This window comes from Gossypium hirsutum, chromosome A08, assembly GCF_007990345.1.
Source record: "Gossypium hirsutum isolate 1008001.06 chromosome A08, Gossypium_hirsutum_v2.1, whole genome shotgun sequence".
Lineage (NCBI taxonomy): Eukaryota > Viridiplantae > Streptophyta > Magnoliopsida > Malvales > Malvaceae > Gossypium > Gossypium hirsutum.
In genome coordinates, this window is record NC_053431.1 from 63,750,276 (window position 1) to 63,771,577 (window position 21,302).

Here is a 21,302-nt window from a genome sequence, read left to right on the forward strand (position 1 = left end):
TTGTACATTGAGGGCAATGTACATCTTAAGTGTGGGAGGGTCTTTTATATCATCATTAGAAATCCCTGAATTTTTCCTTATTCTCATGTGAATCACTCATATCACTATTAGAATGAATTTTGATTAATTTATGATTTTTATTGATATGTCTTGAATTAAAACATAGGTATTTATGCATTGATTGTTTAAACTTTAAGATATTAGGGAATCAAGCATGATAAGTTGATTTTTGAAGAATTAAAAACTTTTAGGTTGTTTCCCTAAGTTTAGGTATTATCTTGAGTTGAAATTCACAAGTTTGAACATCAAAAAGCCATAATTTTTGTCAAATCTTGAGCCTTTAGGGCATATTTTATTCCTTTCATGCTCACTTTCATGATGAGTGTGTCAGTTTTGATTTGTTATTCTAGAACTTGCTTGATTATGCATGTCAAGACCACACCATTTGATTTGATATGTCAAGATGATAAAGGCACTTAGGTTTAACCCACTCACTCCACAAAAGCCTACCTCCATAATTAACCCTTAGTGAACCCCTTTTGAGCCTAACAAGTCATTAATTGATTTACCCTCAATATTGACCCATTACTTATTATTGTTGAAATCCCCTAATGTGATCCCTATTTTTTTCGAGATTTGATTTGAACAAATTGCTTAGTTATGTTTTGTTCTTCTAAATATTCAACTTGTTCATAAAAAAAAAAACAATACTTACATATATATTAGTAGTAATTCGTCATTTTTGAGCTTGAGTGTTAATTCCATATTCTGAGAAGAAGCTCACTTGTATTCAACTAATGACTAGTTATTTTTCTAGCTAGGTAATTTTTCAATTCAATATCGATTCTAACATCTTCTTTTAGCTTGTTACCACACCTCCTAACCAAAGCCACGTTACAACCCTCTAAAAGACCTTTTTGATTGATGTATCAGCTCAATATATAGTGGTGGAGATTTGATTTTCAAGCAAGCTTATGGTAATAACTTTTCAAATTGACTAATGAGTGCTTTAATTGATGTCCTTAAACACCTTGAGTGATTTGAGTGAAACAATAATTAGTTATGTTTTGTTCTTCTAAATATTCGACTTGTTCATAAAAAAAAACAATACTTACATACATATTAGTAATAATTCGTCACTTTTGAGCTTGAGTGTCAATTCCATATTCTGAGAAAAAGCTCACTTGTATTCAACTGATGACTAGTTATTTTTCTAGCCAGGTAATTTTTCAATTCAATCTCGATTCTAACATCTTCTTTCAGCTTGTGACTACACCCCCTAACAAAGCCACGTTACAACCCTCTAAAAGACCTTTTTGATTGATGTATTAGCTCAATATATAGTGGTGGAGATTTGATTTTCCAACAAGCTTATGGTAATAAATTTTCAATTTGACTAATGAGTGCTTTAATTGATGTCCTTAAACACCTTGAGTGATTTGAGTGAAACAATACTTAGTTATGTTTTGTTCTTCTAAATATTCGACTTGTTCATAAAAAAAACAATATTTACATACATAGTAGTAGTAATTCGTCATTTTTGAGCTTGAGTGTTAATTTCATATTCTGAGAAGAAGCTCACTTATATTCAACTGATGGCTAGTTATTTTTCTAGCTAGGTAATTTTTTAATTCAATCTTGATTCTAACATCTTCTTTCATCTTGTGACCATACCCCCTAACCAAAGCCACGTTACAACCATCTAAAAGACCTTTTTGATTGATGTATCAGCTCAATATATAGTGGTGGAGATTTGATTTTCAAGCAAGCTTATGGTAATAACTTTTCATATTGACTAATGAGTGCTTTAATTGATGTCCTTAAACACCTTGAGTGATTTGAGTGAAACAATACTTAGTTATGTTTTGTTCTTCTAAATATTCGACTTGTTCATAAAAAAAACAATACTTACATACATATTAGTAGTAATTCGTCATTTTTGAGCTTGAGTGTTAATTCCATATTCTGAGAAAAAGATCACTTGTATTCAATTGATGACTAGTTATTTTTCTAGCTAGGTAATTTTTCAATTCAATCTCGATTCTAACATCTTCTTTTAGCTTGTGACCACACCCCCTAACCAAATCCACGTTACAACCTTCTAAAAGACCTTTTTGATTGATGTATCAGCTCAATATATAGTGGTAGAAATTTGATTTTCAAGCAAGCTTATGGTAATAACTTTTCATATTGACTAATGAGTGCTTTAATTGATGTCCTTAAACACCTTGAGTGATTTAAGTGTATCTCTAGTGAGGATGTTAAACTCTGTGATATTTTGATCAAAGGTAATCACTTAGATGAGGGGAGACACCTATGTTTTCGTGATAAAATACTCAACTTGGAATGTTTGAAACTTTGATATACTTTTAGTTGAATTTTCAATGCATGAGTACTTATGGATTAGTTTGAGATATTATTGATAGGAATTATAAATTGAGAAGAATTTATTTTGATTATGAGTTGAGGATTTTTGCTTGAGGACAAGCAAATGCTTAAGTGTGGGGGTATTTGATAAACCGTAATTTATATATATTTTTCCCCATTCTTAGCATATTTATGGATGGTTTCTCCTTAGAATTGGTGAATTTGATACTCCTAATCCTTTAATTTCATGTTTTATACTTAGGAGAGCATAGGAGAGTAAAAAGAGCGAGAAACAGGTCAAAAACGGAGAAAATGGACCCACGTGGGAAATCAACACGGCCTGGACTTCTTCACACAGGCGTGTCACACTGCTGTGTCCATTTGGCAGGATTGAAGCATGACTTACACGGGTAGACTACACGCCCGTGCCTATTCAATAGCCTTGACCACGGGTTGGAGTTATCGCACACGGGCGTGTCACATAGGCATGTCCCTACCGAGCCTAAGTATAGTCTTATTCAGAAAAAGCCAATTTTTAGGGCTAATAGGCATTCAAAAGTCTATTTAAAACACCTGATGAGGCACTCAGAAGGAGGATGCAGAGGAGGAAGCGGGGAATTACTTAAGGAAAGCCGATTGATCCATCTCAGAAGCTGGATTCATCATCAAGACTAAAGATCTCCCTTCAAGTTCCTTTAGGAGTTTTGGGTTTTCTTATGTTTTGTTATCTTTATACTTTTGAGATGTTTTCTTTCATAAGTATGAACTAAACCCCCTAAATACCAAAGGAGAATGAAATCTAAGACGGATCTTGTTATTATTATCTAAATTGTATGATAAATATTTGACTTGTTCTTAATTATGTGTTCTTAATTCTTGTTTTGATATTTCAGGATATTGATTCAAGTTAAGCTCTTATTCAGAGGAGGAATAGACCCTGTCTAAGAGTAAATTTGTCATAATTAAGCGGGGTTGATTGCATGCCTAGATATAGGGTGATAAGATTTTGCCAGATTAGGGTGAAACCTAATAAGAGAATCCATAGATCGAGCTAATGCAATTCTAGAGTGTTAATTAGAAAGAGAGTTCAATTATTCAACCTAGGGTTAGACGTTATTAGTCTCAAGAGAGATAATAATATAACTTAGGGATTTCTACGGATCAAGTCAAATGAATAAATCGTCTAATTCAGAGTCAAATAACAGGTGAAGTCTAGGTGGATTTTTCCTTAGGTATTGTCTTAATCAATCGAATTTTCCCAAAAGTATTTTCCCAAATTTTCTTTCTATGCATTCTTAGTTAGTAATTCATTTAGATAACCAAACCTCTTAATTTTTAGGATAGATAATAAAAAAGAAGTAAATACTAATACTCGTAGTTCCTTTGGGTTCGACAATCCGGTCTTGCTGAACTATACTACTCTTCGATAGGTACACTTGCCGTAATCATGATAATAAGCTAGTCTCAAGAACGATTCATTTATAAATTTTTAAAACTTGTTACAAATATCACGCATCAAGGTACGGAGTTTGAATCCCTGTACGAGCAAGGGATTTATTTTGCTGCTTGTGCCTTGTGAGAGGTTGAGATGGACTATAATGCTGATTGCGAAGAGGTTTATGGAGAAAATTAAGGGATTGGGAAGGGAAGTTATCAAGATTTTAGTCTTTTCCATTTACCAAAATTTCTCTGCAATTTTTCCCCTTCTCCATATTCTTTTTCTTTCTTTTTTCTCTCCCAGCCAAAAATCCCTTGTTGCTACCGTTTTTACTCTTTTTTAGTATTGGTTTTTGGGTGTCTTCCTTCATCATAACCCATCTCTGTAGTTGGTGCGAATTCAGTAAGTGTAGGGATGCTTTTGGGTCTCGTTATTGATTATGGGTTGTTAAGAGACTATTCATTTATTTAGGAGACAACTAAGGTGCTGTGGGTTGCTAAAACGGTGTTCTAATCAGCGAGGAACTAACATTGTTCGTTAAAAGTAAGGTCATCAGTAACTTTCGGGTTTTGCCTATCTTTAGTAAATCAATTTAAGTGACTAACGATATTAGGTTCTGAAGTGCTCATGGGTGTATTAGCTCCGAAACGATACCAGGTGTGTACTTCGATTGCACAGAAAGCGAAAGCTAAAAATAAAACTGTCGATCCCGCACGGGCGTGTAGACTGCATACGACCGTGTGAACAACGAGCCAAGCTGTGCGCATGCCACACGGGCACGATGGGTACGGGCGTGTGAGGTCGGCTAGGCCATGTACAAGGCACGGACAAGACCAATTGGGCCATGTTGGGCCACACGGGCATGTGGGCCCACACTGATGAACCACACGAGCATGTGGAAATTTGGGCCAGGCCTTGTGATTGACACGGCCAGGGCCAATTTGGGCCGTGTTGGGCCACACGAGCGTGTGGGCCCACACGGGCAGGCCACATGGGCGTGTGAGCCCATTTTTCTGAAATGTATTGTAAGGTTGCACGGGTCGGCCAAGTCGACTCTGACCTATCCTAGGGTTGTTAAGCTTTACTTAAAGCATTATTTCTGTGATATGATATTGTGATGAATGTGTTAGCATGTTATACCTAGCATGAATATTTGATCTATTCTAGAATGAATTTTTGATCTGTCTTTCTGCATTATAGCATGCCATATTTGTATGATGCATTGCATTGGGGTGGGTTTGATGAAGTGAAGGAAGTATTGAAGGGCTTTAAAAACCCGTTATCTGGCAGCTAAGCTGCATACTTATGATATGTGCTGCAATGCAGTACCTTATGGTGTGTAGGGATAGATGGGTCGATTTTATCCCCATATATGGTGTGCAGGGATGAGTGGGTCAATTTTATCCCCACATGGTGTGTTGGGTTGGACGGAGTTGGTGTGCAGGGCTAGTTGGCTTATTCTGTTAATTTGATCTATTATGCATGCTATATCTGAGATGGGCTGAAGCCCTAAGACTAAATCTGATAATGACTCTGTAAGGGCCCAGGTCCGAATTATGATTTTATTCTGTTGTATGTTTGTATGCATGCTATTCTGTAGGGATGTACACACTGAGTTGCAAAAACTCACTCCTTTATTTATTCATCTGTTCAGGTAATCCCCAGCAGTAGGCAGATCAGTGCAGCGAAGGACTCGACGGTGACCACGTCTGCACACATTTTGGTTATGACTTTTACTTTGTTTTATTCGATATTTCTTTTGAGGGTTTTGATGTGACTTTGGATTTGGATTTTTGACTTTCAATTAGGGTTTTGAACTATGGATATGGATGATAAATTACAACATCAGTATTATGGTTTTCTGGAAATAAATTAAGAATTTTTGTATTTAAAAATGGGTTCTTAATATAATAACCAACTAATGGGTTTCAAAAGCTTCCGCGATAAAGAGACGTTCCAAAAGAACTCATTTTTTTTTCATTTTGTGACTAAGTAGAGATTACAAAAGGAATGGTTTATGAGTCTAATTGATTTGGTTAAAAACACTCTCATGTGACATCGTTAGATTCGGCCACAACGTCTAGGCCGGGTTTGGGGTGTTACACATGATCTAATGAATGAATCAACACATGAATGGCTTGAATAAATACATATTTGATAAGTTTAAGTTTACCTTATATGAGCTTACTAAGCACTAGTTGCTTACGCTAGTTGTTTTCTTTCCTTGTAGATCATCAGAAATTTCGGTCAATTGGAAGCAAGTCGGAGCATTCACACCATCCGTTTTTCAACTCGGTAGAAGTTTAATCATTTTGACGTTAGGTTTATGAATGAAATGTACTAGGAGCTTTTAAATTCTTTTGTTATGATAATGTTGTTTAAACTTTGGTTTAAATATACTTGTGGATGTGATCTTTGGTTTTGGCTCATATATGGCCATATAAGTGCTTTTGGTATTTGGTTCATGTTTTTTTTTTGAAAGGGGTTGATGGTCTGGTAAAATGAATGTGAATGAAATGAATGTTTAGAATGATTATAAGTAAGAGCTTGTGATCATTGAATATGAGTTCAGATTAATTCTTAATTGGGTTGCCAATGAGGGCATATTGGCCAGACACTTAGGTTGAATGTTTTGGTATATTTTAAGCATGTTTGAATGTGTTTTGAATGTATGAAAATGGTTGGAATTGGTTTGGCTTGGTACCAAAGAAATAAGTGATGATTTTTCTTGTTTTAGAAGTCATTTTAAGTGCACATGGCCTGGGAGACGAGCTGTCACTCGACCGTGTGCTACACATAGTTACTCCACATGGCTCTGTGGCCTATTTAATTTTGGTTCAAGTTTTTCCCACATGATCACAAGTTGTTACATGGCCTGGCAACACGGCCATGTGACCCTATTTTCAAATTGTACACGGTCCGGTCACATGACCATGTCACTGAGCCACACGGCCGTGTGACTCCTATTTTCAGTTTTTTCCTCCATTTTTCTATTTTGTTTCAGATCAGTCGCAAATTGTTTCCAATTTGATTTTTAGGTTTCGTATACTCAATTTAAAGCTCGTTTTAGTATGAATGCCATGAATGATGATTCATTATAAATAGTTAATATTTGATTTGTTTTTATGATGTATTGAGAGTCATTATTTGTCTAATACTCCGTAACCTTAATCTGACAACAGAGACAAGTTAGGGGTATTACATTTGGTGGTACTAGAGCTACAATTTAGTCGATTCTTGGACCGAATGTAATAGGTATAAAGTCTAGAATACATGTCATTTTATAACCTATGACAGTGTAATGTCTCCTGACTCGAATTGATTATGATTTTGATATAGATAAAAGATGTCGTTTGAATCCAATTGAACTAATTTCAATGAATCGAGAGCAATTGTAACACCCCTATCCCGTTTCCGTTGTTGGATTAGGGTTACGGAGTATTATTGATCAAAATAGAACATTTAACCTCTGAACAAAAACAATTATACAAATTAAATACTAACATATATCAATTGAATCTAATTATGGAAAAAAATTATACTTATGAGCCTTGAATTGAGCCTACGGGACCCTAAAATTAGTTTATGAACAATCTGGGACCAAATCAAAACAAATCCAAACATTTTGGAAAAACATAAAAATTTGGGAAAACAAGGGTCACACGACCGTGTGGCCAGGCTGTGTGACGTAGCCCAAACTATGTGAACATTCAAAGTTTGGACACATGGTCGTGTCCCAGCCTGTATGCGAAACTATGTGTGTATTCAAAGTTGGGTCACATGGCCGTGTGCCAGACCGTGCGACAAACTGACTTGAGACACATGGCTATGTTGCAGGCTGTGCCTCAGACCGTGTGAAACCTGCACATAAGACAATAAATACACACGATCATGTGGGGTGACCGTGTGTGGCACACGGCCATGTGACAACCCATGTTCCAAGTCGTGTGCTCCTTTTTTAACCCCTAAATCAAGCTAAATTAAGCACCATTTCTTGCACAATAAGACATACTATATCTAGCATATTTTATATGATTAAAAGCACATCCAAAATAACAATTACATGTCAAATATTCATCCGTCCTATGTCTAACCAATATGCCATCAAAAGGCACCTCAATTCATACACCAATTCAATTCAAGAACAAAGTTACAATTGAGAAATAAGGTTTATCATTAGGTAGCCATTCATGTCCAAAAACCATCAACCAAAAATTTACCAAAGATACAATAATTCACAACCAAAACTACAATTTCAAAACATCACCACTTAACATATATAAATGGCACTAAAGATCAACTTGACCAATATCAACATAAGTACATTATCCAAATTCAACCACATTAACATTTATAACAAGTTAACTTAACACTTTCCATATTAACAACTTAACACCTATAAACATGCCACATCCCAAAATGAAAAACAAAAGCTACGAAGATGGTTGGATAGTGTGTGCTCCAAAACGATCCGTCTGATTAGTTCACAAAATGTAAACTACAAAATAGACACAAATGGAACAAAAAAGCTTAAGAAGCCTAATAAGTTCATAGCATATATACCATTTAACTTACCTCAAGCAATATAGATAAACAAGAAAATAAGTTTCTAATTCCTGATATCCAAAATGCAAGATCACATCACATTAGTATATAATCATTTCCATCATAAATGATACCTTCCAAAAGTCATAACCAATTTATCATCCATATATAATTTCTCAATACAATCATTAACATTTATAAACAAGAACTTCATAGAAACATTTATCATTTAGTAGTAATATAACTACCCAACGAAGTTGAACAAATAAGTAAGTTTTAACAAGATTGATACATAGCCCGATGCACTATGGTAACTTGACTCCGATACTCGGGAAACTACACCACACCAAAGGCATCGATGATGCATAATAGAGGCATCAAAGTGCAAATAGGGGCATCAAAGTGCAAACCCGTACAAGCACGCATTCAAACCCTATTGGCATGTCAGTCGTATCCTAAGTGTTTACTACATTCAAATTGGCATTTTAACAGAGTTTATACAATTATAATTCAGAAGCATTTCTAAAAACACACTTGTATATGGTAACAATTAGTTAAATTCATTTAAATATCATATAACCATATTATCCCAAGGATCAACAATATCAGATATCCATTTTCTCACCTATACTTCTTTGTAACCATTTTAAAATTAAGAACTTAATAATGTAATTCAACATCAATTACAATTGAACCAAAACATACTAAAACAAGTTATAAATAATATGCATATTTATTTATATTATGAACTTACCTATAATCCACTTTCAGTTAATACGCAGAGACTACTCCACAATTTTCCCCTTTTCACTGTTATTGTCTTTTTGACTCGGTTCTTGATCTATATAGTAATTAAATTCAATTTATTAAATTCACATGTATTAAAAATCAATTCAATGCATGAAATCCTTAAGTTTCCATTATTTACACATTTTCCCTAAACTTTTACACTTATCACAAATTAGTCCCTAATCCCAAAATTTCAAAGTTATCCAAATTTCACAATTTCCCAAGCCAATCAATTTCTTCCTATGCTACAATAGTCCAAAATTATTCACAGTTCATAAAAATTCCATGAAATTTTAAATTTTATCAATTTAATCCTTTACTTAAAACTATAAAAAATCACTTAATAAACCAATTATGATGGACAACCAATACTTCAATTTCATCAATTAACATCAAGAAACAAAGATTCATCAATGATAAAATTCAAAAATCTTTAACAGTTTTGAAAATAAAGGTTTGGGTTAGATAGACCTAGTTGTAGCGATCTCATAAACATAAAAATTAAAAGAAATGAGATCAAAATGGACTTATATGCAAAAAGGAGCTATGACCAAACCTTCAAGCTCAAAATGGAGAATTCTCTTTTAATTTTTGGTGGAAGAACCATTAGAGAAGATGATGCTAAATTTTGATTTTATTATTCATTAGTTTAGCTTTATTTAATTACAATTTTACCCTTTTAACAAACATACATTTTAACAATTTATAAGCCCTTAACCATCCATCTATATTCACTATGGTCTAATTACTAAATAAATCCTCTCTCATTTAATATTTAAGTATTTTCCATACCCTTAACCTAATTACAACCTTTTAAAGACCTCTTGATTGGTGTGTTATCTCATTTTATAGTGGTGGAGATCGGATTTTCAAGCATGTCTATGGTAATGACATTTTTTGTTCGACGGTTGAGTGCATATTTCATGAACCCTAAACAATTTGAGAGCTTGAGTGAATCTTAGCGAGGATGTCAATTCTTATTGGTTTTGAATTTAAGGTAATTTTTTTGATAAGGGGAGACACCTAAGTTTTTTAGCTTTAAAAATTTAGCCTTAGACTGCTTGAATCTTTAGTGTCCTTTTAGTTGAATTTCCAATGCATGATTGTTTGCGAATTACCTTGAAACATTATTGATGAAAATGAAAAATTGATAAAGTTAACTTGAATATGGGTTGAGGATTTTGCTTAAGGACAAGCAAATGCTTAAGTGTGGGGATGTTTGATTAATGCCAAAAGTAATATGTTTTAGCCTCATTCTTAATGCATTTTTGGATGATTATTTGATTTGAAATGGTGAACTTTATGCTCCTAATTCTTTAAGTTCAAGCTTATATACTTAAGAGAGCATTTGGGAGCAAAAGGAGTGAAAAACAATCGAAAATAAAAAAAACTGAGCAAGTTTTAGAAGTCATACGGGCTGGGCCATTCTACACGAACTAGACACACAGCTATGTGAGCCACACAGGATGCCACACGGCCATGTGCCAGATTGTGTGGATTTCACAAATTGCACTCTGAAAACGCGGAAAAATTCAATTTTTAGGGTTTTCGATCATTCTAAGACCTATATATACCAAATATAAGAAGAGAAGAGTAAGCCGCCAGAGATATCGAAGAAAACACTATTGAAGCCGAATCTGAAGAAAATTTCCATCAAGATTAAAGGTCTCATTTTGATTTCTTTGAAGTTTATTATGAGTTTTCTTTTTTTCTTGTGGTTATACTATCTTTGAGATGTTTTTATTTACTATCATGAACTAATTTTCTAAATATCTATGGAGATGAACCCTAAGATGGATTCTGTCGTTTGATTTCTATTTTACGCCATAAATATTTGGATCTTGTTCTCAATTTTGTGTGCTTAATTCTTGGTTTAATATTTCCAGACTATTAATCTATGTTTGATGTGCTTGAATAGAGGAGGAAAAGTCCCTGTTTAAGAGTAGATCTAGCATAATTGAGTGGATTTGCATGCAATCCTAGAAACAGGACGACATAAATCTATCGAATTAGAGTCAAATCTAATAGTGGGATCCATAGATCGAGTTAATATGACAATAGGGGTTTTAATTAGAAAGAAATTTCAATTAATAAAAAAAGAGTCAGTTGCTCTTAATCTTGATAGAGATATTAGCATAATTTAGGGATTTCTACAGATTAAGATACTAACTGAAGAAATTGTTTAATTTCAAATTGATAAAGATAGATGAAATCTATGTGGATTATTTCCTGGGTATTGTTTCACTTCTTGGTTATTAATTGTTTATTTTCTTAATTTGTTCTTTCTCCTGTTCTTTAATTAAATAATTTAGTTAATTATAGTTTTAATCAAACTCTCCAATTTTTCAGTTAAATAATAGAAAGACGGTAATTACTAGTACTTTTAGTCTTTGTGGGAACGATATATGTGCTCATCATAGCTATACTATTAATTGATATGTACACTTGCCTTTGTCGAATTTTTAGTTATTTTACAACTGCATCAGAGACTGAGCCACTTCGGTGGTTAATATAATCTCCCGAATTCGAGTCTACTGTCTAGGTCGAGTTGGGGAGGTTACATAAAATATCATTTTGATTTTTTTTAAATTTTCTTGACAATAATTCAAAAAATTTTAAAATATTAAAAATAAATATAAATTATTAAAAATATTTTTAAAAATAAAATTTATCAATAAAATTTTTTAAAAAATTAAAAATATGTGTAAAAGATCTAAAAATTGTACAAAAAAATCTTAAAAAAATTATCAATCTTTCGAGTCAAAACTTAGAAATATTGTAACACCCCTAACCCGTATTCGTCGTCGAAATAGGGTTATGAGGCATTACCAAACAAATCACAACATAATTCATACATTTATCACACATAAATCCATTGTCACATAAATATCAATCAAACATAATCATATTGTCCCTTATAAGGCTCTACGAGACCATAAAACATGCTTGGAAGAAGTTCAAGACTAAACCGATAACAATTGTAAACTTTGGGAAACTTAGAAAATTTTTATGCATTTAAGGGTCACACACCCTTGTGAACAAACCGTATGCCTCACACGGCCACCAGACACGCCTGTGTCACAGGCCGTGTGAAAACAGGGAATACATATGACTTGCACCACACGGCCAGAGACACGCTCGTGTGCCATGGCCGTAGGAAAACTGGAGAGGTTACAGACTTGGGTCACACGGCCGATCACACGCCCGTGTGCCAGCTCGTGTACCACACACGACCAGTAGACACGCCCGTGTGTCTAGGCCATGCCAAACCTTTAGGGTATACTGACTTAATTCAAAGGGTACCCCAGGGGACACACGGCCGTGTACCAAGGCCATGTATCACACACAATCGAGCCACATAGCTGTGTGCTCGATCGTGTGGAGTGAAAATAGGCTTGGTTGAAGCCACTTTCCTCACCCTTCTCATGCCTTCCAACAACAAGATATTTTATACCATAATAACACTAGCCAATTCAATACACATTTACTACTCCAATCATATTGATTTCTATTACCAATTTCATCGATTCCACCCAATTTCAATATGCATTTGTTCATCTTTCAAAATAACTAACTCAAATCTCAAAATAAAACCAATTCAATACCTTAATCTCATACCATACTATGCCAATACCTTAATCTCATACCATACTATGCCAATTCATAATCCATTCAATACCATGAACATTTCACCATTTATCCAACCATCAAAATAACTACAACAGCTTGACAAAATTCACAAGGCATACCACACACATCATATATCATGTATAAACACATTCTATAAGCAAAATTTACATCCCATAACTTTACCATATACAAGTCAAATCACATGGCTATAATTCCATAACACAAAATATACCATAATGACACTAGCCTATACATGCCATATATCATAATTACAAGGCTTCAAAAGTACCAACTAAGTGATTGATAGTGTGATGATGTTTCCCGACGATCTCCGAGTCCGAGCTAGCTTTGATTATCTATGAAACAAAGAAAGTACACACAAAATAAGCTTTTAAAAGCTAAGTAAGTTTGTAAGTAAATAACTCAATCCATCAAACAAATGTAATTTAACTATTTTCACATTAATAAATCAAAATCACATTAACCACAAATCTTTCTCATGTCTCAAAAAATGATCAAATACCATCTCATTGAACTTTCTCAATCTAATACTCGAATAGGTTTCGTACGTACTTGTATCACCTTGTACTAACCTCTTCCTCAACCACGTCACTTCTTTTACCCGTTAAACCATTTGGAATAGAAGTCGGATACTCAAGATCTCAATCGATAAGTACCTATACCATGGCCCGTAGCCAAATTAAGGTAACTTATCCTGGAGTACCTATACCATGGCCCGTAGCCAAATCAAATAACTCCTTACTGAAATACCTATACCTTGGCCCGTAGCCAAATCAAGGTATCACTCGCACTCGAAGTGTCGATATCATGGCCCAAAGCTAACACAATAGTTTAATGACATGTCACTAGCATCCTAAACTATTCCTAATGTTCAACTGGGAAGTTTCACTTGTCAATTTCATCGTCGAACACATCCATATAGTCGTATTCATAATTCAAAAAATTATCCGTAATCTCATAATCATATTGTATGCAATATCAAAACATATAACATATATTTATAATGAAATTATCACATACGAACTAACCTCGTTTTTAGAAATGACGAATCGGATTGATTTATTCAATTTAGTCCTTATTTCACAAATACACAAAATTCACATAATTCAATTGAACCCATGCTTGGCCGAAATTCATAGGAACCTCTAGCAGCCCTAAAATTTCATTTATTACACATTTCAACCTCTCAATTTGCATACTTCACAATTTAATCCCTATCTGACATTTTCATCAAAAATCATTTTACAAAACATGAAAATCTATCACCAAGCTTTCATAAACTATCATCAAACCTCAAAGAACACATGGATTCAACAATGGAAACTCTCAAAATATTTAACCGTTTCAAAAATTAAGGTACGGGCTAGCTAGAACACAAAGCAACGATCACAAAAACATAGAAATCATCAAAAATCGAGCTCAAAACACTTACCAATTAAGCTAGGAGAGTGCCGAATGTAACAAGCCCTAAAATTTTTTCTTCTTCCTCTAGTTTCGGTTGTAAAGATGAATGAAAATAAAATTTTGGCTTTGTTTTTATTAGATTATAACTTAATAATCATTTTACTATTATAACCTTTATTATAAACATATAATAACACATAATGGATGTCCATTTATGACCATTCCCACTATCAATGGTCTAATATCAACTTAAGTACCTTTCATTTAATAAGCCATGACAATTAAGCACTTTAAACAAGTAGAATGCAACTTTTGCATTTTACGCGATTTAGCTTTTTTCTCCAATGAGTTATTAAACGATAAAATTAGCTCACGAAATTTTCACACATATATAATCACATGCTTAAACACATAAAATAATATTAAATATAATTTTTTGACCTCGAATTTGTGATTCTGAAACCACTGTTCTGATTTAACTAAAACCGGGCTATTATAAATAGACTTGATCATGAGCCGAGCCACTCGTCCAGGCCCAAAGCCCTACCCAAAAAGCGGGAGGGTTTAGGAAAAAAATATAGGCTTGAAAAATTGGCTTAGACAAAAAAATAAGGCTCTTTTTCTAAATGGGCCGAGTATCAAATAAGAATTTTTTGGCTCGGGTTCGGCCTGAATTTGACTAAAATTTTTTTTTCCCAGACGCTTGTTGTTGTTTTGATACTATTTTGTTGTTATTGTTTGGATATTTTATAACTCTTATTTTATTGTTAATTTTGTTACTAATTTAGAGGCATTTATTTTAATGTATAAAAAGTTTTTTAATGTATTTTCAATTTATTGGGAAGTATTTATTTTAATTTTTAGTGCATTTGATGTATTATATTTTTTAAATTTGTGTTTGTATTAAAAAAACATAAATTTTTTTAATATGGGCGAGTCAAGCTTGAGTTTAGTATTTTTTATCTGGGTTAGGCTTAGGCAAAATTTTAAGCTCATTTTTCGGGTTGGGCCTAGGCCTAAAAACAAGCCTAAAATTTTGCATCGTCCTGGCTTATGATTAGGTCTACCCAGAAATCATCGTATTTTTATAAGACTTTCTTCCGTATTTTACAAAACCTACAAAAATGAAACAGATTTCCCATGTTTGATTGAAGCCAAAAATAAATAAAAACTTGATTGTAAGCAAAAAAAAAAAAGATCGACTAAAAGTTTGATTACTGTCTTTCAAATTTCTCATGCATTCGTTAATGTTTAGTTTCATCTTTACCGTTCATTCTTCCAAGTAAAAGGTACAGTGAAATTTATTTAATGTTTACTTTCTTTTACTTTATTAGATGCTCATTTTCATATCTCCTGTGCTTTCGTATCACTTGATGGTGTGTTATTACCATTGTAAAATTGCAATTACTCATCTACACACCCCCTTAATTATTTCAAACTTTCTTATTAAAGATCTTATTGTTTAATACACTAAGAAGTTTTATTTTTTTAAGTTACTAGGTTTAACAAATTCTAGGTTTTGAGAATTTTATAAATTTTTAGCTTTTGAACAAGAACTCCATGGGTTTTGAAATTTTAGAAAATAATATTTTAAATTTAAGGGTAAAAATAAAAGATAAAAAGTGAAATTTTAATTTAAAATAAAACCCCAAAACCATCAACATGTCTCCTGAAGCAACGAAAGGAGCTTCTTGTCTTCGTCTTCTTCTTTGTCGCCATTTTATCTTTTGTTATCTTTTTTCCTTAAAAAATCAAAGCCAAATTTCCATTAAAACAAAATCAAATTAAGTTTTATTAAAGTCAAAACTTACATTCAAGAAAACTCTTTTTTGGTGAATTGTGTTTTATTTTTTTTTAAATGGAGCTATCTTTCAATAATGTGGAGACTTTTCCATTTTCACTAAAATTATTGATTTGATGATAACTATTTAATGCAATGAGACATTTATCTTATATGTTGAAAACGCTCTTCAATGCAATTCTAAAAATACTCATTTCAATAAAATTATAGTTTTATGAGTGTTGAAATACAATCAAACCAAAAAAACAACACATTTACAGTAATCAAAATCGATAGTGGATTTATTTTTTAAAAAATATTTTTAATCCTTTTTAAAAATAATTTTACTGTAATTTTTAAGATTTTTTAAAAAATTTTTTAAGTATCAAAACAAAACTTTAGCTATAGTTCAAGGGCTAAATTAATAATAAACTATTTAAATTAATGTGTCACATCATCCTCTTTAATGGTAGCTAACAGACAAGTGACCAAAATATAGCAATTCGATAACGTTAATGATTATTATGTAACTTTTGAAAGTTGGGTGATTGAAATGTAATTTTAAACAAAGTTTAGGGACAATTGGTGTAGTTTACCTTAAATTTTTTTGTGTTTTATCCCAACTTTTTAGAGTTCTTTTGCAAGTAATTTGAAAGAGTGTACTCCTTTCTTCTTCTTTTTTTAATATTTTATATGGGTTAGTCAATGGGTTATAGAGGACTAAAAAATGATTATTTTTGAATTTTTTTTATTTTTAGAGTTAGGACTAAATTGATAAATTTTATAAATGGTAAGGGTCAAATTTATTGAATTTTTTTAGAATTACAACTAAAATAACAAGTTTTGTAAACATTGAGCGCTAAACTTTTTGAATTTTTAACATAAATTTTAATATTTTTTAAATATTTTTAATAATTTATATTTACTTTTAAGATTTTTAAATTTTTTAGAATTATTATTAAGAAAAATTAAAAGAAAATAAAATTGATATTTTAACTATAATTCAAGGATCAAATTAGTAATTAACCATTTAAATTAATATGGCCTATTTGCGCATTTCAAAATGTATAAGGAATACTTTATCTATTTTTTAGTAGAAGGACTAAAATGCAATCCTCCCCTAAATACAAGGAGTTCCCTAATACTTTCATCGAAATTTTGCATACGGAAATTCATGAACGAACTGACAGCTTACTAAGCAAGTAATAAATACATACGAACAAAGTGTTAGCAACATGGGCCCATATCCTACTGAAATATTTGGGCTAACCAAGCCTGTCTACTTCCTCTACGATCGATCCTACCCATTTTAAAACTCAAACTCCTGCAACATCTTTTTCTATGACCTTCCTGTATATTTGATGATCAGTTATTCCTTAAAAGTAGACAACTTGGCCTGAACAGATATGGATTAATGTTAGGATGGCTGAGCCTCTCGGATTTTCATTGGTATGCATGAGTTTTTCTCTACACTATTGTTGAGTTTAAGTGTGGATCCTATCAGAATGTATTTTAGTATAGGAAGGTAATAATTGTACTCCTTGAAACAAAAAAAGAGTTAAAGCCAAAGTTTGACCCCTTCCACATAACTACTCCCACTGTGCTGCGGCCAATGAAACCATGAAGTTCCTTTTTTTCACATTAAAACACTTCTTATAGGACAAAAAGCTAAATGAAAATTTCAGAAATATTAAAGTTTTCCTGTTAAACAAAGAAATTGAGAATCTTGAATCCGTACTTTCGATAATAAAAAAAACAAGGTAGCACCCATGGAGATTTGGCCTTATATGTACACTCCCTCATTATTCATACTGAAATCACTAATATGTTTTGAACAAAAAAAAGAAAGAAAGGATGAGTACATCTGTCTTTATTATTCCCACCCAGAACCAATAAAGTCGTTCCCTGAAATCTGGAATTCAAACTTGAACAATTGGTTTACTGATGCATCGTTTAGCAGATCCTGAAGACCAGTGCCAAATCCTCCCTCATTGAATACAAAACCATTCATGAAAGGATCCTCGAAGCTGGAAGCTGAAGCTTGATTATATCCATCAGAGTAAGCTGCTGGCTTACTTCCACCTTCTTTATCAAGCGATAGCCACTCTGCGAATAAAAGCTTCGGCAGTGGGCTTCGTTGGGGCAAGTCAAAATGCATTGGAACAGTTTGATCAGTAACAAAGCTTGCCGATTGGTCCGTAAGGTTTTGAGGCAGCACACTAGATTCTGAGGTTGAAGATGTGTGTTGAGCTTCCAAATTTTCAACTTTTACGATCCTTTTCTTCAGATAAGAATGCCAGTAGTTCTTAATCTCATTATCTGTTCTTCCAGGCAAACTTTGTGCAATTTGGGACCATCTATTCAATAAAAAGATCAGACATCTTCATTAGTTCCTTGTAAAACTGAGGATATATATATATAATAATTCTTCACAATTAATGACAAGTGTACGTACTTGTTGCCTAACAAATGATGAAGGGAGAGGATAACGTCGTCCTCTTGGGGAGTAAACATCCCTCGTTTTAATCCAGGCCTCAAGTAATTAATCCACCTTAGTCTGCAGCTCTTCCCATTCCTCTGCAATCCTGGATATCCATGCATCTATCATATTAATTCATACCCTATTTTCGTCATTTCACTCATCATCACTCTCTCTCACTTCCACTTTACAGGGACAGTGTACGATGAAAGAAACAGTCGCTGTCTTTAACTAAAGAAATTTCTTGAATATTTTGGACTGACACTGACTGCCAAACCAAAGTAGAAAAAGATTAATCCCATGACCATGACACATAAAATAAATAAGTGTACCATCTTAGGTTCAGATTCATTTGCTAAGGAATGCTTCTAACAAGTCAAATTAATAGTGGTGGTGATAAGCATGAGCTACACAAATATTGCAGGGAAGTTAATACGAATACAAGAAAACAGACCTGCATTGATGGGAACAGAGCTCCAGCAAAGATGGCCATGTTTGAGGACATAGTTTTTGAGCTTTAGGTCTTCTTCAGGTGACCATAACCCCTTCCTATGCTTAGCTTTTGGCTTATCAGATGGCTTGCAACCCATTTCTTGAATTATTACAAAGAAGAGAGAAAGGCAGGGAAGAAGGTTAAGGGCAGTCGGTATGGGAAGCTGCAAAAGCAATAAATACCATCTTATTTGACTTTCTCATACCTAACCTACAACTACAAGGTCTTTAATTAAGGAAAATAAATAAATAGAAGCTATGTATGTATTGTTTGGACCACTTTAAGTCTGAGCTGGTAAAACTAGCTACAAATGCATATGTGTTTTTCTATTACTTCAATAATCTCTACTGATAAATGTAAAACCAAATTTGAATAATTCATTTTGTCCTTAATTAAAATGATTAATTTAATCTTTATATATTACTATGTCAAACTGGAATTATTTTTTATTTGTATAAAATAAGTAAAAGAAAAATTATCATAATTCATAAATGGAATTATTTCCAAAAAAATCTGGTTGTCCTGTGGGATATATTTATAATAATAATTTAAAGGGCAACACCAAATTATAGATTTTCAGTTACAAAATTATCATTTAATTATTCAATTTAAAATTACTAATGTAAAAATGAAAACACCTAAAAGTTTTAATATAGTTGGGTGACAAAAAAGATAAAATTAAATAGTTAAGTGTCCATTTTATAACTTTTCATATTTGAGTAACCAATAAAAAATTTACTAATAATTAAATCATCATTTTGTAACCTTCCATAATTGGGTGATTATTACTATAGTGTAACATAATTCAAAACAAAATATTGTTTTCCTTATGAATTCTAGACCTGCCCATGGGCCAGGACACCTGATCCGAAGGCCCGCCCGAAAAGTGGGAGGGTTTGGGCAAAAATATAGGCCCGAAAAATGGGCATGGACAAAAAAATAAGACTTGTTTTAAAAACGGGTCAGGTCACGGGTAAGACATTTTTGGCCCGAGCCCAGCCCGGCCCGAATTCACTAAATGAAAAAAAAAGCTATTTTTTTTATTTTAATGATATTTTCTTATTGTTTTCTCCTTATTTTGCTATCATTTCACTATTATGTTGCTACATTTTGTTGTTATTATTTAGATATTGTATAACACTTGTTTTATTGTTAATTTTATTATTATTTTAGAGACATTTTCTTGTTAAGTTGCGTCTATCTTAGTATTATTTAAGTATACATATTTTTTAAAATTTATTTTCAATTTTTTAATATTTTAATATTTTTAGTATTTTGATGTATTATATATATATATTTAAAAATTATGTAAAAACTAATATAATATAAAAAAATTAATATGGGCAGGTCGAGTCGGGCCTGGATTTTAGCATTTTTATTCGGGTTGGACTTGGACAAATTTTAGGCCTATTTTTTGGGTTAGACCGAACCCAGACCTAACAAACTGGCATAATTTTTTGCTTGGACCCATCCCGAACCCGACCCGGCCCATGATCACCTCTAATGAATTCATACCAAACACCCTAGGTTTAATAAAAAAAATCTTTCGAAAATATCTGATTATACTCTAAGTTCCGATGAAAAATTTAATAATATCTTTTTTATATTAAAATTTAATAATAATAATATTAAATTATAATATAATAGTTTTTATTTTTATTTAAATATATTTTAATTAACTAAAATTTTTGTTTATATATTAAATAAATAAAATTAGCTCTTGCGTAGCATGGATAATAAACTAGTATTCTAATATAATCATATGTAGTTTTAAATTAATATATATAAGTTTGAGAAATTATTTTATGAATCTTTTCCACTACACCACTAAAATTAAATTAATTATAAATCATATTAAGTTTTGATATAATAATGTATTAAACATAATATATTTTCAATTAATATATATTAGGTTTTTTTAATTATTATTGAATTCAATTATAAATTATAAGGATAATATAACATTTGGCACATGTACTTTTATAAAATGTTTAATATGGTATTTGTACTTTGAAATATTCAATTTGATACTTGAACTATCAATATGTGCTTTATTATAATATTTGTACTTTTTTAAAATGTCTAGGTGCTTGAACTATCAATATGTGTTTTATTATGGTATATGATATTAACATTGTTAATGAATTGTTAAATCAATAAATGAAAATTCGACACGTAAATTTTTTTCCAAATAATCAATCCACAAGGATAATATAATATTGCGAGAAATCTAAATAAAATAAAAGAAATTAAATTAAATTAAAAAGTAATTAAACATATGGTTAATAAAAAATAAGTAAATACAAAACTTACATGAAAATATCTTTCATGGATAATAAAAAATATTATTTAAAAA

General features: G+C 32.2%; 1 protein-coding gene across 1 annotated transcript; it reads right to left on the reverse strand.

Annotated features, from left to right (window-relative positions):
• Positions 1-17,662: 17,662 nt before the first annotated feature.
• Positions 17,663-19,143, reverse strand: LOC107952708 (transcription factor LAF1). Its single transcript, XM_016887871.2, has 3 exons — positions 18,908-19,143; positions 18,430-18,559; positions 17,663-18,331 (listed from the first exon to the last, which is right to left on the reverse strand). The coding sequence occupies exons 1-3, from the start codon at positions 19,041-19,043 to the stop codon at positions 17,848-17,850; spliced, it is 750 nt and encodes a 249-aa protein (XP_016743360.1). The 5' UTR covers positions 19,044-19,143; the 3' UTR covers positions 17,663-17,847.
• Between the last annotated feature and the right edge of the window lie 2,159 nt (positions 19,144-21,302).